This window comes from Narcine bancroftii, chromosome 4 (genome assembly GCF_036971445.1).
Source record: "Narcine bancroftii isolate sNarBan1 chromosome 4, sNarBan1.hap1, whole genome shotgun sequence".
Lineage (NCBI taxonomy): Eukaryota > Metazoa > Chordata > Chondrichthyes > Torpediniformes > Narcinidae > Narcine > Narcine bancroftii.
Genome location: NC_091472.1, coordinates 44,643,249 through 44,662,096, shown reverse-complemented (window position 1 = coordinate 44,662,096; position 18,848 = coordinate 44,643,249). Strand labels below are relative to the sequence as shown.

General features: G+C 39.1%; 1 protein-coding gene and 1 long non-coding RNA gene across 9 annotated transcripts in view; one reads left to right on the top strand and one right to left on the bottom strand.

Moving 5' to 3' along the window:
• The window catches only part of LOC138760509 (echinoderm microtubule-associated protein-like 4), a 348,904-nt gene that overhangs the window by 273,597 nt on the left and 56,459 nt on the right, over positions 1-18,848 (top strand). For all 8 annotated transcript variants that reach the window (XM_069931142.1, XM_069931139.1, XM_069931140.1 and 5 more), the window contains 3 exons: positions 9,617-9,686; positions 13,284-13,394; positions 15,986-16,081. In XM_069931142.1, the coding sequence (XP_069787243.1) occupies positions 9,617-9,686; positions 13,284-13,394; positions 15,986-16,081 (277 nt within the window). The remainder of the gene's footprint in view (positions 1-9,616; positions 9,687-13,283; positions 13,395-15,985; positions 16,082-18,848) is intronic.
• On the bottom strand, positions 2,455-12,856 carry LOC138760511 (uncharacterized). The gene is made up of 3 exons (XR_011355673.1): positions 12,728-12,856; positions 4,430-4,508; positions 2,455-3,166 (listed from the first exon to the last, which is right to left on the bottom strand). It is a non-coding gene; the product is annotated as an uncharacterized lncRNA (long non-coding RNA).

The window sequence follows — 18,848 nt, the reverse complement described above, 5'->3', positions numbered from 1 at the left end:
AAAAGGGAAGAGAGAGAATGACTGAGCAAGTGGAATGAAGATATGAGGAAAGATGGGGGAGCTAACAGAAAGTCGATGTTAATGTCATCTGGTTGGAGGGTGCCCCGGCAGAATATGAGGTGTTGCTCCTCTAATTTGCAAGTGGTTTCAGTCTGGCAGTTCATATATATATATAGTGAAATGAGTTGACACTGGGAGATCTCTGCTATTACAGCAGTCAGAGGTAAAGTGCTGAATGAAGCAAATTCCCAGTCTTCATCCAATCTCTCTGAATGCTTCATTGAGCACCGTAGCTCTGTCTGCTGTAATAACGTGGATCTCCCAATGGAGTATCGTGGTCTCCTCTACATCAGAGACTGGACACAGCTGCTGGTGTGGACCTGGGGAGAGCAGGGAGTGGAGACAAAGCGCTCCTCCACAGGGTTCTATTGCCCATTCTAACTACTGATGGCTCTGTATAGGCTTTAAAAGGTCTGTTTCTTTTTAAAATATTTTTATTGAGTTAAACATATAAGCTTGCATACAGAGCACACACAATTTTTTTTTTTAAAGATGTTAAAGGAGATAAAAGTGTTTTATTTTGAAAACCTGCAACCACAGGGTCTGGACCCAAGATGGTGGTGGCTATGTTGGGAGCTTCCTCGAGGGGTTTCAGACTCAGGTGTAGCAGATGACTGGTGCCAGGGCACCAAAACTCTGATACATCACCCTCTGTTTGAGAAGGAGAAAAAGCAGAAGAGATGAGATGACTAAGGCACCAGTGAAAAGTTTTACAGCTGAAGAACACACGGGATGCTGCCAACATCATCAAATGATTCACACAAGGCTGTAGACTGCTGGCGACTGAATCGAGACTGGCTAAATGGATATCAAATATTGAAATCGGGGTGTGAGAGGGTACCGAAGCCTGGAGGGGCCGCCTAGAGCCCATGGGCAATGAGGGCTTTCTGATTGTGTCAGAAATTTAGACCTTGATCTTTTTCTGCACTCTCTCCAAAGCCGCCACATCTTTTGTATTATGCAGTGACCAGATTGCACTCAATTCTCCAAATGTGACCAAACCCAAATTTTATTCAGCTGCAATGTGACTGCCCTACTTTTATACTCAAATAACCTGATCAATGAAGACAAGTGAGTGGTATGTCTGATTTTCTTCCCTGTGTATCTGTTGCCACTTTGTTCACTGGTGCACCAAAAGTTTCCACCATTTACTACAAAATCTCTATTTGCATTTGATCTCCCAAAGTTCAACTCCTTGCAGGTACTTGGAAAGCAATGGAGTGGAAAGATACAGGCCTTAAATGAGCATAACCAATGGCATAGACAAAATGGAACATAAGGAACCATTTCTGAGCCATGTGTTTTTATGATTCAATAATTCAAGAAAATTGCAAGGATATCCAGATCCACAGTTTTGGCATGACCTTGTCAAAAAATGATACTGAAGCATTTGTAAACATCTTCAGCCAAATGTGTTGAATATCTGCACCATCTTCCTGTTCTACACCTTGTCAAAAGCCAATCTTTAGTCAATTTAAATCGCTCTATATGATGCCAAGAAGAGTCTGAAAAAGTCTCGAAAATGCATTATGCATCTTGCCAAGTTGTTGCACTGCACAAACGGAACTGAGATTTAAGTGACGCTGGAAAATTGGCCAGATAATTTCTGTGTACAAAAGCAAATCTGGCAATTACTTTTCACTCACTATAAATCATCAGGAAAAAGATGGAAGGTGGTATCAGTGGCCCTTATTTCTGTGTAACTTACTCATCAATGGGTTGGGTTTTGTTCAGTAAATTCGATTGCAGATTCATCACAACTTTAATCAAATATGAACCAAGGAACTGAATTCCAGAGGGGAGTTAAAAATGACTGTATTTGACACCAAGACTGGATTTGTCTAAAAATGGCAAAGAATCCTGGTTAAACAGAAACTAATGGCCATAAAGAGGAAAATGCTCCAGTGATTTGTTGATGCCTCCAATAAAGGAAAATTCTGGTTGTTGACAGTCAGATATCTGCAGTGTCTGGAAGCTGAGGGCAATGTCCTAGACCCAACCACCTTCAGGCTATCAATGCAAATTTCATGATGTCAGCTATATCTTCCACAACTCCTCAGCCAATGAAGCAGATTAAATGGAGCTGCAGCAACACTCAGATAACACAAACAACAAAGATTTTGCTCCCTGAATACTTTGGGGTGTATTTTATGAATTTTGGGGTGATGATCACGAAAATTACCTTAAAATTTTCAAATTGCAAATATTGTTTGAGGCCTGTGCATGCTTAGTCAGGATAGATGTAAACAGGCTATAAAAGCAGCTTACGTAAACAGTTACAGTCCATTACGTTGATATAGATTGAATACATGTTGATACACATGTTCTTCAGCCAATAGCATAGTGAATGTACTTAATAATAGCATTTATTGTCTTCAGGAAGATTCAGTACAGCAGAAAAGTCTCATCACTGTCTCAACGGCTGTATACATTCTTACATTTGTGCAACATATATGCTTAAAGCTCAAAGACCTATTAAGAAAGCTGGTGGCTCTCCTTCTATCGTAAAATGGGTGATCAACACAAACCGTGGGCTCCTCACATTTGTTATGCAACATTAACAGTCAACCGGAGAGCAACGTGTCAGCGTCACTATGCAATTAAAAGTGCTAAATTCAATAAAAGTTAATTTAATATTTCTCCAACATCCTTCGTTATACAGCAAATCTTAAATTGTCTTTGTTTTCAGCTTGAAGTTGTTTATGAGGATTTCCAGTTTTTTTTCAGGATGCAAACCATTTGAAAAAAAAAATGTTTTCCACTGTAATAGGGTCATGGCCTGATAAGTTGCAAGTAACATTTTTGTCTCAAAAGGAGCAATAAGCATTTTCAACATGACTGACATTCAGTGGCAAGGCCCCCTCCATCATCATTACTGTTGACCCAAAAAATTTAACTGACCGGCTACAAGAGCATAGCACAGGTTTGTATACTGCAATGAGTGACTCATCTGACACCTCAAAGTCTTCCCACCATCCTCCATGAGGCACCCATACTCTCCAGTTACCTAGATGAGTGCAACTCCATTAACATTCAAACTTGATACGGTGCAGGTAAACCACTTGGTTGGCAACTCATCCAGCATGTAGATTCTTCTTTCTCTTCCCTAAGTGACAAACTACTTTTACAAAGTGTTCTCAATGACAGCATCTTGCACACAAACTTTTAAATCAACTGCTGTAAAGGACTAGGCCAGCAGCTGCATTCAGGTTCCCCTCCAATTGGCACACTGTTCTGACTTGTTCCTTCAGTGCCACCGAATGAATCCTAGAACTGTCTCTTCAACTGGGTTTTCAGAGTTAGTTCATCCATGGTATTTCTTTTAGTACCCATTTGAGGGTACTAAAATATGGTCAATAAATGTTTGCTCTAATAGCAGTAGCCATGTACTGAATAATTAATAAAATCAAATCACATATTACCATTTTGAACTGATTTTGAAGAATAAAAGGGTTAGCATAATTAATGTATACATGCAGTGTGATTTATATGAAAAAAAACATAAAATTTAAATTTCGTCACACAGCATGGTATCAGGACCTTCTGGCCCATGATCCCGTGCCCCCCCCCCCCCCCCCCATATCCCAATTAACCTACAGTATGTTTTGGAAGGTTGGAGGAAACTGGAGCACCCTGAGCAAATCCACCCTGCCACTGAGGGAATGTAGAAACTCCTTACAGACAGCACCTGATTCGAACCCTGATTACTGACATTGTAATACTGTTGTGCTAACCATGCTGCTCCCTTCAGCTTCTTTGTTGCATTTCAAATATTTCAGACCCTACGGACATAGAAAACTGCAAAGCTAGCCGGTGGGGGGTGGGGGGGGGGGTGAGGAGGTGAATGAGTTCACATGTTTACCTGGCAGCACTGATGACCAAGCAAAAGGTGGTGTTTTTTTTGTCATTATTCCATAGCAGCCATTCTCAATGGAGGTGCTACAGACTAATTCCCCTCCCACCCCACCCCTGGGGGTAACAGCATATTTAGGTAAATGCCTTGTTTTCATTTCACCTCGCAGAACATCAATATTTTTTAAATGGTTTTTCAATGTAGTCGGTATGGGAGGAGTACAGAAGAACCAAAACTGACTGCTTCACAGAAAAGTGGTGGTGGGGGGCAAAATTCTGAGCAGAGTTCTGGGGGGACCATAGCTGATAAAAGTTTGAGAAAGGCTGACCATAGGGTTTATTAAGTATACTGCAGAACTGGATCTAAGGTCATTGTGAATATTGAAAGCTAGTATTTTATTTGTCTGATTATCATAAAATTTTAAAAAAGAGTTCAAACTTGTATTTTTTTGTTGAAATTCTCGACAGCAAGTTCAATTTCAAAGAAATAAATATAAATTAACTTAATTTCAGTTACCTTCGAGAACCATCTGGGTCCTATTCAACTTGTGCAGTATTGACTCTGAAGGTTTCACCGCGACCAATAATTAGATTGACTGAAATATAAAACCTTTTTTTGGTCATTCATGGAGGAACAGAGAGGCAGACCTTTTGGTTGTATGTATACAAATCCTTCAGAGCAACAGAGCCAATCAAGATGACTTCAGGTCCACAGATTTCCTTATTACTAGAGACATAAAATACAAAGACATCAAGTTAAATAACATTTGTAAAGCATTGGCGCAGCCAAAGCTGGAATGTTTGTGGTCGTATTTGGGCCCTCTCTTTAGTGAGCTTGTCAAGCCATTGGGAAGGTTTGCTAAATTTTTGCCTGGGATGAAAACCATCAGTTTTTGAGATGAAAAAAAAGAATTTTCTCCCCCATCTTTTAGAGCAAAGAGCATTAAGAAAGGATTTGCCGAGCTGTTGTGAATCACAATTTGTTTCATAAATGAGAGTTTTTCCACTGGGAAAGCAGACATTAACTAGGAAATACCAAGTTATTCTTTCTTCTTTGGCTTGGCTTCGTGGACGAAGATTTATGGAGGGGGTAAATGTCCACAAGAGTCAGAGAAGGAGCAAAAGAAAATATTTTGTGCAGTGGTGTTGAATCAAATTCAGTAGTATAATTCAATTAAAAAAATTAGCAGGTATTTGATTCCAGGAAAGTATGGGTGGCAGGTTTGGGTGGGGGTGGAACGAATTGGCTCATTGTTTTAAAAAGCAGACCAAATAACAAAATATGTCTTCCTCAATGAACATGTTTGCCATTTCTGTGCATTGAATGTAGAACATTATAGCACACTACAAGCCCTTCAGCCCTAGATGTTGTGCTGACCTATAAAATCCAACACAATAAGAGAAACCTTCCCGATCTCACACCCATAACCATCTATCTTTCTTGCATCCATGTGCCTGTCTTAGAGTCTTTTAACTGTCCCTGTTGTACCAGCCTCCACAATCACCCCATGGGACGCATTCTTCAAATCAGGCAGACAATATCCTGGTAAATCTCTGCACCCTCTCCATAGCTTCTACATCATTCCTGTAATGAGGCAACTAGAACCGATCACAACATTTCAAGTGTGGTCTAACCAGAGTTTTATCGAGCTGCAAAATTACCTCGCGACTCTTGAACTCAATCCCCTGACTAATTAAAGCCACCATACTCTAAACCTTCTCAATTACCCTTTCAGCCTGCATGGCAACCTTGAAAGATATATGGATTTGGACCCAAAGATCCCACTGTTAAGAATCCTGCCATTAACCATGCATTCTACCTTCAATTTTGAACCTCTAAAATGCATCACCACACTTATCCAGATTGAACTCCATCTGTCATTTTTCTGTCCAACTCTGCATCCTGTCTATATCATGTTATAACCTGCGACAACCTTCTACGCAATCCACAATGCCTCCAACCTTTGAGTCTTCTGCATATTTACTGACCCATCCCTCTACTTCTTTGTCCAGGACATTTATAAAAATAACAAAGATCAAAGGTCCAGAATGTGGTGACATGGTTGGTATAGTGGTTAGACAATGTCTTTACAATGTCAGGAATTGGGACCAGGGTCCAAATCCTGCTCTGTCTGTAAGAAACTTGTACATTCTCCCCATGTCTGTGTGGGTTTTCCATGGAGGTTCCAGTATCCTCCCACTGTACCAGGAGTTGTAGGTTAATTGGGCGGCATGGGCTCATGGGTCGAAATGGCCTGTTACCGTGCTGTATGTCTAAATTTTAAAAATTTTTAAATATTTAAATTTAACTGTAACAGATCCCTACAGAACTCCACTAATCACTAACTTCCAGATAGAATATTGTCTACTTTCTGTAGGCAAGCCAATTCTGAATCCACACAGTCAAGGTTCCATGGATCTCATGTCTCATGAGTTTCTGAATGAGGGGACCCTGTCAAATGCCTTACTAAAATCTATATACATTCTTTGTTATTTCCTCAAAAAACTCAATTTGGTTTTTGGGGCATGACCTACATCTCACAAAGCCATGCTGACTATACTTGCAAAGACTATACTTCTCTAAATGCCCATGGAATCATGTCCAACAGTTTTCCCATCCCTGATCTATAATTCCCAGTACCAGTTTTAAACAACAGGATGATATTTGCCATTATTCAATCCTCCGGTACCTTCCCTATGGCTGGGGAGGACACAAAGATTATTGCCAAACCCCCAGCAATCTCTTCCCTCACTGCATGTAGTAAACTGAGGTATATCTTGTCTGGTCCCGGGGACCTAGCAATCCTTAAGTTTATTTTTTCAATTTTATGTTTTTATTTTAGTGTGGAAACTCCACAGAAAGTTTAATAGAGTTGTATAGCATGGAAACGTGCCCTTTGGCCTAATTTGTTCAGGCTGACCAAGTTGAGCTTGTCCCATTTCCCTGTGTTTAGTCCATATCCTTCTGTACCTTTCCTATCCATTTACCAGTCCAACTATATTATGCAATTGTCCCTGCCTCCACCACTTCCTCTGGCAGCTCGTTCCACACCACCTTCTGTGAAAAATTTATCTGCATGATCTCTTTTAAATCATTCCTCTCTCTTCTTTCTTTGGCTTGGCTTCGTGGACGAAGATTTATGGAGGGGTAATGTCCACGTCAGCTGCAGGCTCGTTTGTGGCTGACAAGTCTGATGCGGGACAGGCAGACACGGCTGCAGCGGTTGCAAGGGAAAATTGGTTGGTTGGGGTTGGGTGTTGGGTTTTTCCTCCTTTGTCTTTTGGCAGTGAGGTGGGCTCTGCGGTCTTCTTCAAAGGAGGTTCCACACCACCTTCTGTGAAAAATTTGTCCGCGATCTCTTTTAAATCATTCCTCTCTCACTTTAAAACTAAACCTCTAACCTTTGACCCTCTTGGGAAAAAGTCTGCATTCACCTTATCCATGCCCTTCATGATTTTATGATCCTCTATAATGTCAAACTCGTACCATTTTATCACCTACCCCAACCCTCACCAGTAGGTGCATTTGATTAACTTTGGTCTTTTTTGCATACCAAGGTTCAATTCTCACTGAAGGTGGGCACAGAAGAGAGACTGGAGAGCTGTCATTACCAAGAAGAGGGTGATGGGTTTACAAACCCAAGATCAAGACAGTGTCCTTTTGGATGCATCTTAATTAGTTTTCTGCCTGGGTTTGCCCCTTGACATTGAAAAAAGATGAGATACAAGTGAGAACAAAGACCTTGCTTGAGTGGGCTCAACCATTCAAAATGCCAAAGTTTGGTACAATGTATTTTGGCAAGTTACTGAATTTCAAGTTCATTATAATCTAATTGTGTAAGTTCAATCCATCTCAATAGTGTTATCTGGTCCTCAGTGCAAAAACATGCAACCACGCAAACAGACAAAGGATACATAAAAAGTGCACCATCGACAGAGCAGAATACTCATGGTTGTTCAAAGTTAGGATTTGACACATTGATACAAAATGATTCATTAGAAGTTGGCTGAATTTTCTTTTGCTTTCTCAGCTAAAAATTAGGTTAATATTTATCTTTTAAATGTGTTTTACTTTTTATGCATTTCAAATCTATTGTATGCTATTTAAAACTAATCCTAGTGGCGAAGATTGTGTTTCTGTTCACATTGGCAAATGGTGGCAGTAAGAATGAAGCTATCGCAAATGTATGTCAAAACAATGTAAAATTATAGAAAAACAGTGGGAAATAACAAGAAATTTATAAGTAGTATCATTAACTGTTGCATGCATTGTAAGAGCCACCAACATAATTATTTCACTGCCACTCATTTGCTAATAAATTAATATTTTTGATCAAGCCACAAATCCGTAAAATGATTTTAGTACCAAATGCCTAGTGCCCAATGTTGCAATTTTTGTCTTTAATAGATTTAAGTTTAACTCCTGGCATTTATATGTATTTCATTTGGAATCAAAATTTATTGTTGAATCTACCTTGATATGCTATTGTTGATGTTGCCTCATTATACATGTTGCAACACAATCTGCATTCACAAGATATAGGAGCAGAAGTAGGCCCATTGAGTCTGTTTAATCCACCTACCCACTCATCCCTACTCCCTGGCTTTCTCCCCATAACCCTTGATGCTCTGACTAATCATATACCTGTTAATTTCTGTCCTAAATACACCCAATGACCTTGCTTCCATTGCTGCCTGAAGCAACAAGTTCCACAGTCTCTCGACCCTCTGACTAAAATAATTTTTCCACATCTCTGTTTTAAATTGACACACTTTTATCCTGAAATTATGCCCTCTTGTCCAAGAATCCCCTATCATGGGAAAAGTCCTTGCTACATCTACTTGTCCAAGCCTTTCAGCATTCAAAATGCCTCTGAGGACCCCCCTCATTCTTCTGGACTCCCAATGAGTTAACCAACTGCCAACAATTATTCCTCATATACTAACCCTTTTATTCTTGGTATCGTTCTAGTAAATCTTCTCTGAACCCTCTCCACTGTCTCAAGTAAGGCACCCAAAACTGTTCACAGTAGTCCGAGTGAGGTCTCACCAATACTTTATAGAGTCTCAACATTTCATCCTTGCTCTTGTATGTTATTCCTCTAGAAATGAATGCCAACATTGCATTAACCTTCTTCACCTGGAAGTTGACCTTAAGGGTATTCTGCGTGAGAACTCTTAAGTCCCTTTGCACCTCAGAATTTTGAATTTTCTCCCCATCTAAATAATAGTCTGCTACTAAAGTGCATGACTGTATACTTTCCAACATTGTATTTCATCTGCTCCCTCTTTGCCCATTCTCCTCGTCTCTCTGCAGCCTTTCGGTATCCGCTACCCTCCCCCCTATTTTGGTATCATCTGCAAATTTCACCACAAAGCTATCTATTCTATAATCCAAATAATTTATGTGCAACGTAAAAAGAAACAGGCCCAACACAGAGCCATGTGGAGCACCACTGGTAACTGGTAGCTAACCAGAATGGGATCCCTTTACTTCTTCTCTTTTTCCTGCTGGCCAGCCAGTGTTCCAGCCACGTTAGTATCCTTCCATGGGCTCTCAGCTTCTTTAGCAGCCTTCTGTATGGCTCCTTGTTGAATGCTTTTTGAAAGTTCAAATACATAACATCCATTGCATCTCCCCTGTCTATCCTTCTTATGATCTCTACAAAATGTATTTAAAATAAATGTGTTTATTTTGTTGCAGCCTTGCAGTTCATCCAGACAAAATCAAGATTGCAACGGGTCAGTTAGCTGGAGTTGACAAAGATGGAAGAGTAAGTTATTGAATACTTCAAAATAATTCCATCAATTATTACACTGTACATCCTTGGGCACCATAAGGATTTTGAGGCACTGTTTAAAAGTGTAATGAAGGATAATTTTATGTTCTAGTCTCCCTCCATCTTGTTATCAATTTCCTTGCCTGTAATTTTTTTGTATTTTCTTAGCATCTTTATTGAACTTTACAAACAAAGTGTGTAAATTTTGGTTCAGCTGCAAATTCTGTCCATTGTTCTGTTGTTTGATAGATGCTGTTTTTTTTTCCTTTACCATCAAGGTGATGCCACATCTTTTCCTTACGGCATGTTGAAATTCTTCATAACTCTTTTTGCTTTTCATTCTCCAGCAACACCCACTTTCTTCTTCATGCCATCTTTCCATGCAACTACAGAAAATGTGCTTCAGTTCTTTAAGCTCTTTCCTTCTAAACACCCAGGGACCCATATGCTCCTTCCAGACAAAGGAGCACACCACGGTTGTACTTCCATTTTAATCTACTACGTTCATTGCTTTTAATGTGGCCTCTACGTTAGAGTAACACTTTTCAGAAAGTAACCAAATAATTCTTAAGTGAGATCTTGAACTTCATTTTTGTTGTTTTCATTCTACTCTCTTGTTCTTTCTTCTTTGGCTTGGCTTCGCGGACGAAGATTTACGGAGGGGTAATGTCCACGTCAGCTGCAGGCTCGTTTGTGGCTGACAAGTCCGATGCGGGACAGGCAGACACGGTTGCAGCGGTTGCAAGGGAAAATTGGTTGGTTGGGTTGGGTGTTGGGTGTTTCCTCCTTTGTCTTTTGACAGTGAGGTGGGCTGTGCGGTCTTCTTCAAAGGAGGTTGCTGCCCGCCGAACTGTGAGGCGCCAAGATGCACGGTTTGAGGCGATATCAGCCCACTGGCGATGGTCAATGTGGCAGGCACCAAGAGCTTTCTTTAGGCAGACCTTGTACCTCTTCTTTGGTGTTTGGTGGTTGTATTGTTCCAATAAAAATCAGTACATGCTTGAGTAACCGCATCGGCTATTTCAGTTGACAAAAATGAAGCTCTCGGAACTAAGCACTGAATTCTGAATGATTTCAGATAATCAGCCTTTCAAGTTTGTAAAAGAATTGGCCAGTTTCAATGAATGTTACATAATATTTTTCTGTCTGTAGATGCTGCCTGATTTGCTGAGCATTCTGTTTTCAGATTTACTGCTTTGATAATATTTAGCTCTCATGATTCTGTATTTTTCCTTCTATGTCCTTATGCATCTCTTGCTATTTATATCTCCTCTACACAGATGAGCTGTGATTTAAAAAGCCTTCTCCCAAAACAGTCATTTGGTTTCTCTTGGTCTCTTCTGTTCTCTTCCCTCCTTTTCTTTCTTTGAAACTTGAAGCACTTTTGGTTTCCAGGTTTTCTCTGTTTTTATAATAGATCATAAACCAGAAATATAAGTTATGTTATTTTGTCCATTGATGTTGAACGACCAGCTGAGCTGTTCCAGGAATTTCTCATTTTATTTCATATTTCCAACATCTGCAGTTTTCTTTTACTTTTCAGCATTAAGAATTCAGTATATTTCAATGTGGTCCCTTCCTATTCTTCCAAGCCCATCATTGGACAGGTGGTGATGTTCAATTTTATGTCTGTACACAAATTACTGAAAATTAACGTGGACATACATTACGAAGACAAATGATATGTTGATACCCCCCAATATCTGGCACCTATGGGGGTTGGTAGGTGCTGGATAAGTGGATTTTCGCATTGCTTGAGATTGTGTGCAGTGTGATTGGTGAACTAATAGTGAGGTGCACCAATTTTAAACTTAATTTTTTTTTGTCAGTTGCTTGAGGCAGCCAATTGTTTGAATTCAGGATAATAAGAATCTCCCTTTGTGAGATTCCAACTTAAGAGCTGTGTGTGGGACTTCTTACCCAAGAAAGAATATATTTGTGATTGAGGGAACTCAGTAAAAATTCACGATTCATTCCTTGGAATGAGGGGTTGTTTAATGAGGATACATTAAGTAAATTCAATCTATGCTCCTTGAATTTAGAAGAGTGAGAGGGAGATGACATTGAAACATGCAGGATTCTTATTGAGATCTCCAGGGTAGATGCAGAGAGGGTGTATCCTGAGTTGTCAAACTAAGTCTCAATGTACAAGGTCAGTTATATAGGGCAAAGTTGAAAAGAAATTTATCAAACAGAGGAGTGAACTTATGAATTTTCTATCTCAAAGTACTGTGTGTGCTTAGTTAATGAGTATATTTCAAGCAGAGAGATTGCTAGACTTTTGGATATGAGGAAATAGGAATACATGGGGTTAGTGCAGGAAACTGGCACTGATGTAAAAAAAATTCAGCCATGATCTATTGAATGGTGGAGCAGATGATGGACTCAGAATATGAGTATTTTCAAGACGTATATTTTTCTTTAAATGAGATGCAAACTATATTGAATATCTCAATCTCACAAAAACCATGCCATAAAAATTCACTATTTTTGTTCTTTAGTCTCTTGTAATAAAGGCCAATGTTCCATTCATCTACCTAATTATTGATTACATTTGTATGTAAACTTTGTGCATCTGATGCAGGATTCCCATTCATTCATCAGTCTCACACTATTTAAACGATGGGGATTTTTTTTCTTGGTTAAATAGATAATGCCACATTTCCCCAAATTATTCAAAAATTTCAAACTTTATGTCCTCTTACTTGTTTGTTTCTTGGCTTTGTGCGTCCTCATTACTTGCTTTCCTTTCTGTTTTTATTGTTCCCTTTATCCATGTCAATAATGTAAATTTTATATAACTGTACCTTCAGCATTGATCTGTATTACGTCCACTAGTTAAAGCTGCCAGTGAGTGCATGCCAGCCATCAATTATCTATTTACATCAACACATTTTATTCTACCTGTGGTCCACTCAATGATTTCCCCTTCCCACCTCCACCATGACATTCTACCACTCCTCTGCATATTAGAGATCATTTACAATGCCCAGTTAAACAATGAGAGGAAACCAAAGAACCTGGAGGAAACTCACATGCTCACAAGAAGAAAATGCAGCTCTACACAGAAAACAGTGGAGATCAGTGTCAAACCCCACTCACTAGAGCAATAGCTCTACTAGTTGTGCCACTGTGTTGCCCTTTGTTCCATCCATTCTCATTGCTCTCCTCCAGCACATTGTACTTTCCTGCACCACACATGTTTCAAGATTCTTAAAATTTGATGGATAATGTTCAGTTCCAGTCACCATGCCCTGTTAAAGTTGCATAAGTTATAATTTATTGTAACCAAAAAAACCTCTGAAAAATGTTATTGTCTCTTAATGATCATACTCTTTGTTAGCTAACTCAGCAGAAAGGCATCAAATTGATTTATGATTTGCATCATTGTAAAGATTGATTGTATAATCTTGCTGAACTATTGGAAGAGCAACATAATATTTCAATGTAAAAAATAATGAAGAGATTGTCTTGATTTTTTACACAGCTTATAGAGTATAATGAATTTGGCATGTTTAAAAAAATATTGTTTTGTCAAAGCAATTATTCTTGTAATGTACTTCCATTCAAAATGTAATTATTTCATTTCAGCCCCTGCAGCCTCACGTACGAGTGTGGGATTCAGTTAGTCTTGCAACTCTACAGATAATTGGTCTTGGAACATTTGAACGTGGAGTTGGGTCATTAGCCTTCTCAAAAGCTGTAAGTATGAAAGCAAATTTACTCTCTAAATAAATTGTTCTAGATTTTAATGGCTTTTGCTTTAATTATTTGCTGATTGGAATACAAGGATACGACAAAATTGGAGCCTTTTCATCTGCAGAGCTCAGCGACTGAATATCCTTTGGTCTGCCTCCAATGCCACTGTGGATAGTAATTTCAAGTTTTGAAAAACTCCCATCTTGAGCATTGTAATTTTTCTTGGCTCATGTTACAGAAACTGTTTCTCTATAAAATATGATGACTCGTTTCTCAAGATCAATGCATATTTTTCCCCGTGATTTGATGTTTTAGTTATTTTGGCACGGAAATTAGCTGGTGGAAAATTTGAAACAAAGAGCTTTGCCGATGACTTATTGTTTCTTAAGGTTGTTCTACATTTCAAGGAGATGGGGTCTAAAATTTGCTCAGTGATCCTGGTTTTTTTTACTACCTCATTTATACTGAAGAGCCAGTTTTGAATATGCTTCAGTATGTTCAGAAACTAAAATGTTTGCAAATGTAATGCCTTTCTCCACCTATGCTGTCTTTGTGTCATCAGAAGAGGGAGAGCAAAATAAAGACCATTGCCATACACAGTAAGAAGACTGAGGCTTTGTATTCTGGGTCTACACTGCCATGGAAGTTTTTCTGGGAATGGACATGTCCTAATGTTAACAAAGATTTTTTTTTAATTCCTCCTTGTGGTGATCCTATGATCATTCCCATCCAGCCCCATCTGATAATTTATGCATTTGTTGTTAATCATCCTGAAAAATTTAGGTTTAAAGAATTGTCCATTTCAAAGTTTTCTGATTTGGATTGACTACTAAAAAAAAATTATTGCCAAGGAATCTCACCTACATACATGGATAGTATCATTTCTGATTGTCATGTATGTCACAAGTGATCCAAAAGCTGTTATCACATAGAATAAGATGTATTATAATTGAAAAGTAATTTGAAAGAATGTCTTCAAAGAAATTGAACTACACTATTTAAATAGGAACAATAGATGTTGTTGGCAGAAACATCATGAAGACATTTGGGGTCAAGAAGGAATTGACTTATGTGACTTGAATTTTCACATAATATTTCCATACTATTCATTTATATGTTTGCTTTAGCATAGTAAAACATTTATGAGTCAAAATTGAAATCAAAGCATATACAGGTAACCAGACACAGTACTGTGATGTGCATGTTATAAGTTTGTTTGTTTGTTTGGTTTGGCTTCGTGGACGAAGATTTATGGAGGGGTAATGTCCATGTCAGCTGCAGCCTCGTTTGTGGCTGACAAGTCCGATGCGGGACAGGCAGACACGGTTGCAGCGGTTGCAAGGGAAAATTGGTTGGTTGGGGTTGGGTGTTTGGTTTTTCCTTGTTTGTCTTTTGTCAGTGAGGTGGACTCTGCGGTCTTCTTCAAAGGAGGTTGTTGCCCGCCGAACTGTGAGGCGCCAAAATGCACGGTTTGAGGTGATATCAGCCCACTGGCAGTGGTCAATGTGGCAGGCACCAAGAGCTTTCTTTAGACAGTTTTTGTATATATATTTAAATGACATGGATGAGAATGTTGGTGGTCTGATCAGTAAACTTGTAGATGATGTGAAAATGCTGGAATTATAGATAGCAAAGAAGGCTATCCCAGAATGCAGCGGGACAAAGATCAGATAGGTCTTAGGAGGCTGGTAGATGGAATTTAATGCAGACAAGTGTACTGTAATGTACTTTGGGAAATCAAACTGCTAGACATGTAGAGTAAATGGCAGGGACCTAAGGAACATTGATGTTAAGGGACCTTTTGTTGTAAGTTTGCAGAAGATGAAAGTGGCAATGCAGGTGGAAACGGTAGTGAAGAAAGCATGCTTTCCTTCTTAGACTAGGGCATTGAATTGAAGAGTTACGATGAAATGCTGCAGGAGTACATAACTTTGGTTAAATAGTATTTGAAGTTTGCCACATGACAGGAAGGATGCAATAATAGAGAGAGTACAGAAAAGATTCACCAGCTTGTTACCTGGAATAAAAGGCATCCAGAGAGATTGGATAGGTTAGGTTTGTTCTAACTGGAATATTGGAAGTTTAGGGGTAATATAGATGATTATAAAACTTTAAGGGGTAAATATAGATTAGGTAGTTGTTTTTTTTAGACAATTCTGCAAATAGAGGGAACTGAGGCAAGAGAAGAGAAATTTAAAGATCTGAGGGACAGGTTGATCACATCAAGGGTAATGATTATTCAGAACGAGTCACCAGAGGTGATGGAGGCAAAAATAATTACAACTTTTAAAAGGCATGAGATTTGTATAGGAAAAGCATGAGGAGCATGGATCTGTTACGTAAAAGGGATTGGATTAGCAAAGATAGGCATCACGTGTGGACAATGTAAAATGAAAAATGTCCATTTCTGTGCTCTATGATTCTACTCAAATGAATTGTGTTAACTTAAAGATGAAATTCATAAAGAACAGCAAAAGTTTTGTTTGAGTAAGTGATAAAATCAAAAATATTGTGCTCTTGCATATACTTCGTTAAACCTTATTTTACAAGCTCTTTATTTGAAATCACATATTTATTTTTGTTACTTCCCTTAGGATTCAGGGACACATTTATGTGTTGTGGATGACTCCAATGAGCACATGCTAACTGTATGGGAATGGCAGAAAAAATCCAAAATTGCTGAAATCAAGGTATGTTTGTCACCTGAACAAAGACTAACATTATTTATCCAATTTCATATTGAAAATCGCAGAGTTGGTCATTTAAACAAATAATACATTTTGATATTCATGAGAGTTCCACAAATCAGTGCACTTGTGCTTTGGTCAGAGCATCATTAATAATTAGACTAAATGGTGGAAAACTCAGTAAATCATACAGCATCCATGGAGAAACAGTTAAGGTTTCAGGTCAAAGACCCTCCATTACACAAAGGGTCTCAAGCGTGATTCATCAACTGTTTCTCTTTCCACAAATGGCAGATAACCTGCTGAATGTCACTAGTTTGTTTATCTTTGCTTTTTTTTTGGACTTCCACTAACTGCATTTTTGTTGTTATTTTCGTTACATTAAAATAATTTCAGGATTCAAAATTGCTCTATTTAGACAAGACTTTAGTTCATTGATTAAGATCAAAAAAAAACCTCATGACCACTCGAGACACACAGGAGATTAAGTTTACCTTCAGATTCCAGCATCTGCAATCTGCTGGAGGAACTCAGTCGGCTGAGCAACGTCCAAGGGAGGGAAGAGCATGCTCAGAATTTCAGAATGAAGCATTTTATCAAAAATTTGGATGTGGAGAAGAGAAGCCAATGTGAAGAGCACAGTGTGGGACAGGGATCCATGTGGGATCAGTTAATCAGGAGGAAGTAAAGCGTGACAGACAGTAGATTGGCAGGTGCCAGACAAAGGGAGATAGGGGCAAAAAAAATGGGTCAGGTGGAGCAAGATGAATCCAAAAGTGGAATGGTCGTTTAGAAGACAAATGCTGCCCAGTGCTGGAATTGATGAGAAAAGGTGACATGCTATAAAGAGAGGTAATATGTAAATTGGGAAAGGTGATGGCAGAGAGTGGTAGAAATCCAGTGTGGACATGGGGATGGAACCAAAGAGGAGGCTGGAGCCTGCTTTAACGTTCAATAAGGTTATGACAGCTCAGTTTTATTTCCTGTTCCCCTATAACCTTTGAATTGTTTAAAAGTCCATCTTTCTGAGTCTTAAATATATTCAGTATATTTTCCCCTCTGCAATTCTCTAGGGTAGAGAATTCCAGATTTCTACCAAACCCAGAAAACAAATACATCTTCATCTGTCTTAGATGCCAAAACTATGCCTACTAGTTCATTGTTCCCCATGAAGGGGAACATCCTCTCAGCATTTACACTGATGGGTCCTATCAGAAATGTAAATATTTAAATATTTTTTCCAGATTAATGAAATTTACTGTAAATAGTAGCAATTCATTCAGATGCTTATGAACTTTGGCAAGTAAGAAAGTCCCTTTAACTTCAGTTGGATGCAGCTGATGTTTTCATTCAGTAGAAAAAGGTGTTCTTTTTACTGGAATTTGACAGTTTTCATTTTAGATGTTTAAAACAAATTAAACAATTAAGTTCTGTGTTTTACATATTGTATGTTAAGATTTGGCATTCGAGGTTGCAATAGAATTACTTAGGGTAAGTATGTATTTCTCTAGTCATCCTCCTCATGTTAATGAAAAATTCAGTGAATGGAAATAAGAAAAAATCTGCAGATGATGGAAGCCTGAGATATATACAGAAAATACTGGATATTCTCAGCACATCGGGAAGCATCTTTTGAAAGAGAAACAGTTTAAAATCACTGTAAGGAAAAACCAAACAATTTTAGTAGTCTTTTCCTGACCAAAATCCTCAGCATCAAGGACCAAGTTTTTAAATTTAATTTTGGGATCCAGGACTGTTACAGGTCCTTGCGGCTCACAAGCCCATGCCGCCCAATTACTCCCATGTGACCAACCAACCTACAGACCCTGTATGTCTTTGGAACATGGGAGGAAACAACAACAGCCGGAGGAAACACATGCAGGAGAACATGAAATCTCATTGCAGACAGTGTTGTAATAACATTGTGCTAACCACTATGCTAACCATGCTGTAATGATAGTGATCATGTTTGCATTGCTACTAGCAATGTCTAAAGGATCATAGTTCCTGTTTGACTATACCAACTGCGCTGGGTAGGTCATATCTCCAGAATGGAGGACCATCGTCTTCCCAAGATCGTGTTATATGGCGAGCTTTCCACTGGCCACCGAGACAGAGGTGCACCAAAGAAGAGGTACAAGGACTGCCTAAAGAAATCTCTTGGTGCCTGCCACATTGACCACCGCCAGTGGGCTGATATCACCTCAAACCGCGCATCTAGGCGCCTCACAGTTCGGCGGGCAGCAACCTCCTTTGAAGAAGACCGCAGAGCCCACCTCACTGACAAAAGACAAAGGAGGAAAAACCCAACACCCAACCCCAACCAACCAATTTTCCCTTGCAACCACTGCAACCGTGTCTGCCTGTCCCGCATCGGACTTGTCAGCCACAAATGAGCCTGCAGCTGACGTGGACATTACCCCTCCATTAATCTTCGTCCGCGAAGCCAAGCCAAAGAAAAGATACTTGGCTCCCAACAGGGGGCTGACACAGATAGGGAGACTGCTGTATGAGAGATCGATAATGGAGTGTTGCAAGTCTCATGGTTGCTGCTTACAACAACTTTAAAGTAAAGAACCTTTTTCTTCATCCACGTGTGTCTAAGAACTCACACATATGAATACAAGATGAAGTATGGTGTCAGAAGTGGGATGAAGGAAATTAAAAGGAAATACTTTAAAAGGAAAAATCTAAAGTTAACAATGAAAGTAGCTCTCCACAAATTAACAAGAAAAAAAGAAGCTAATGAAGTGAAAGATGGAAGGATTAT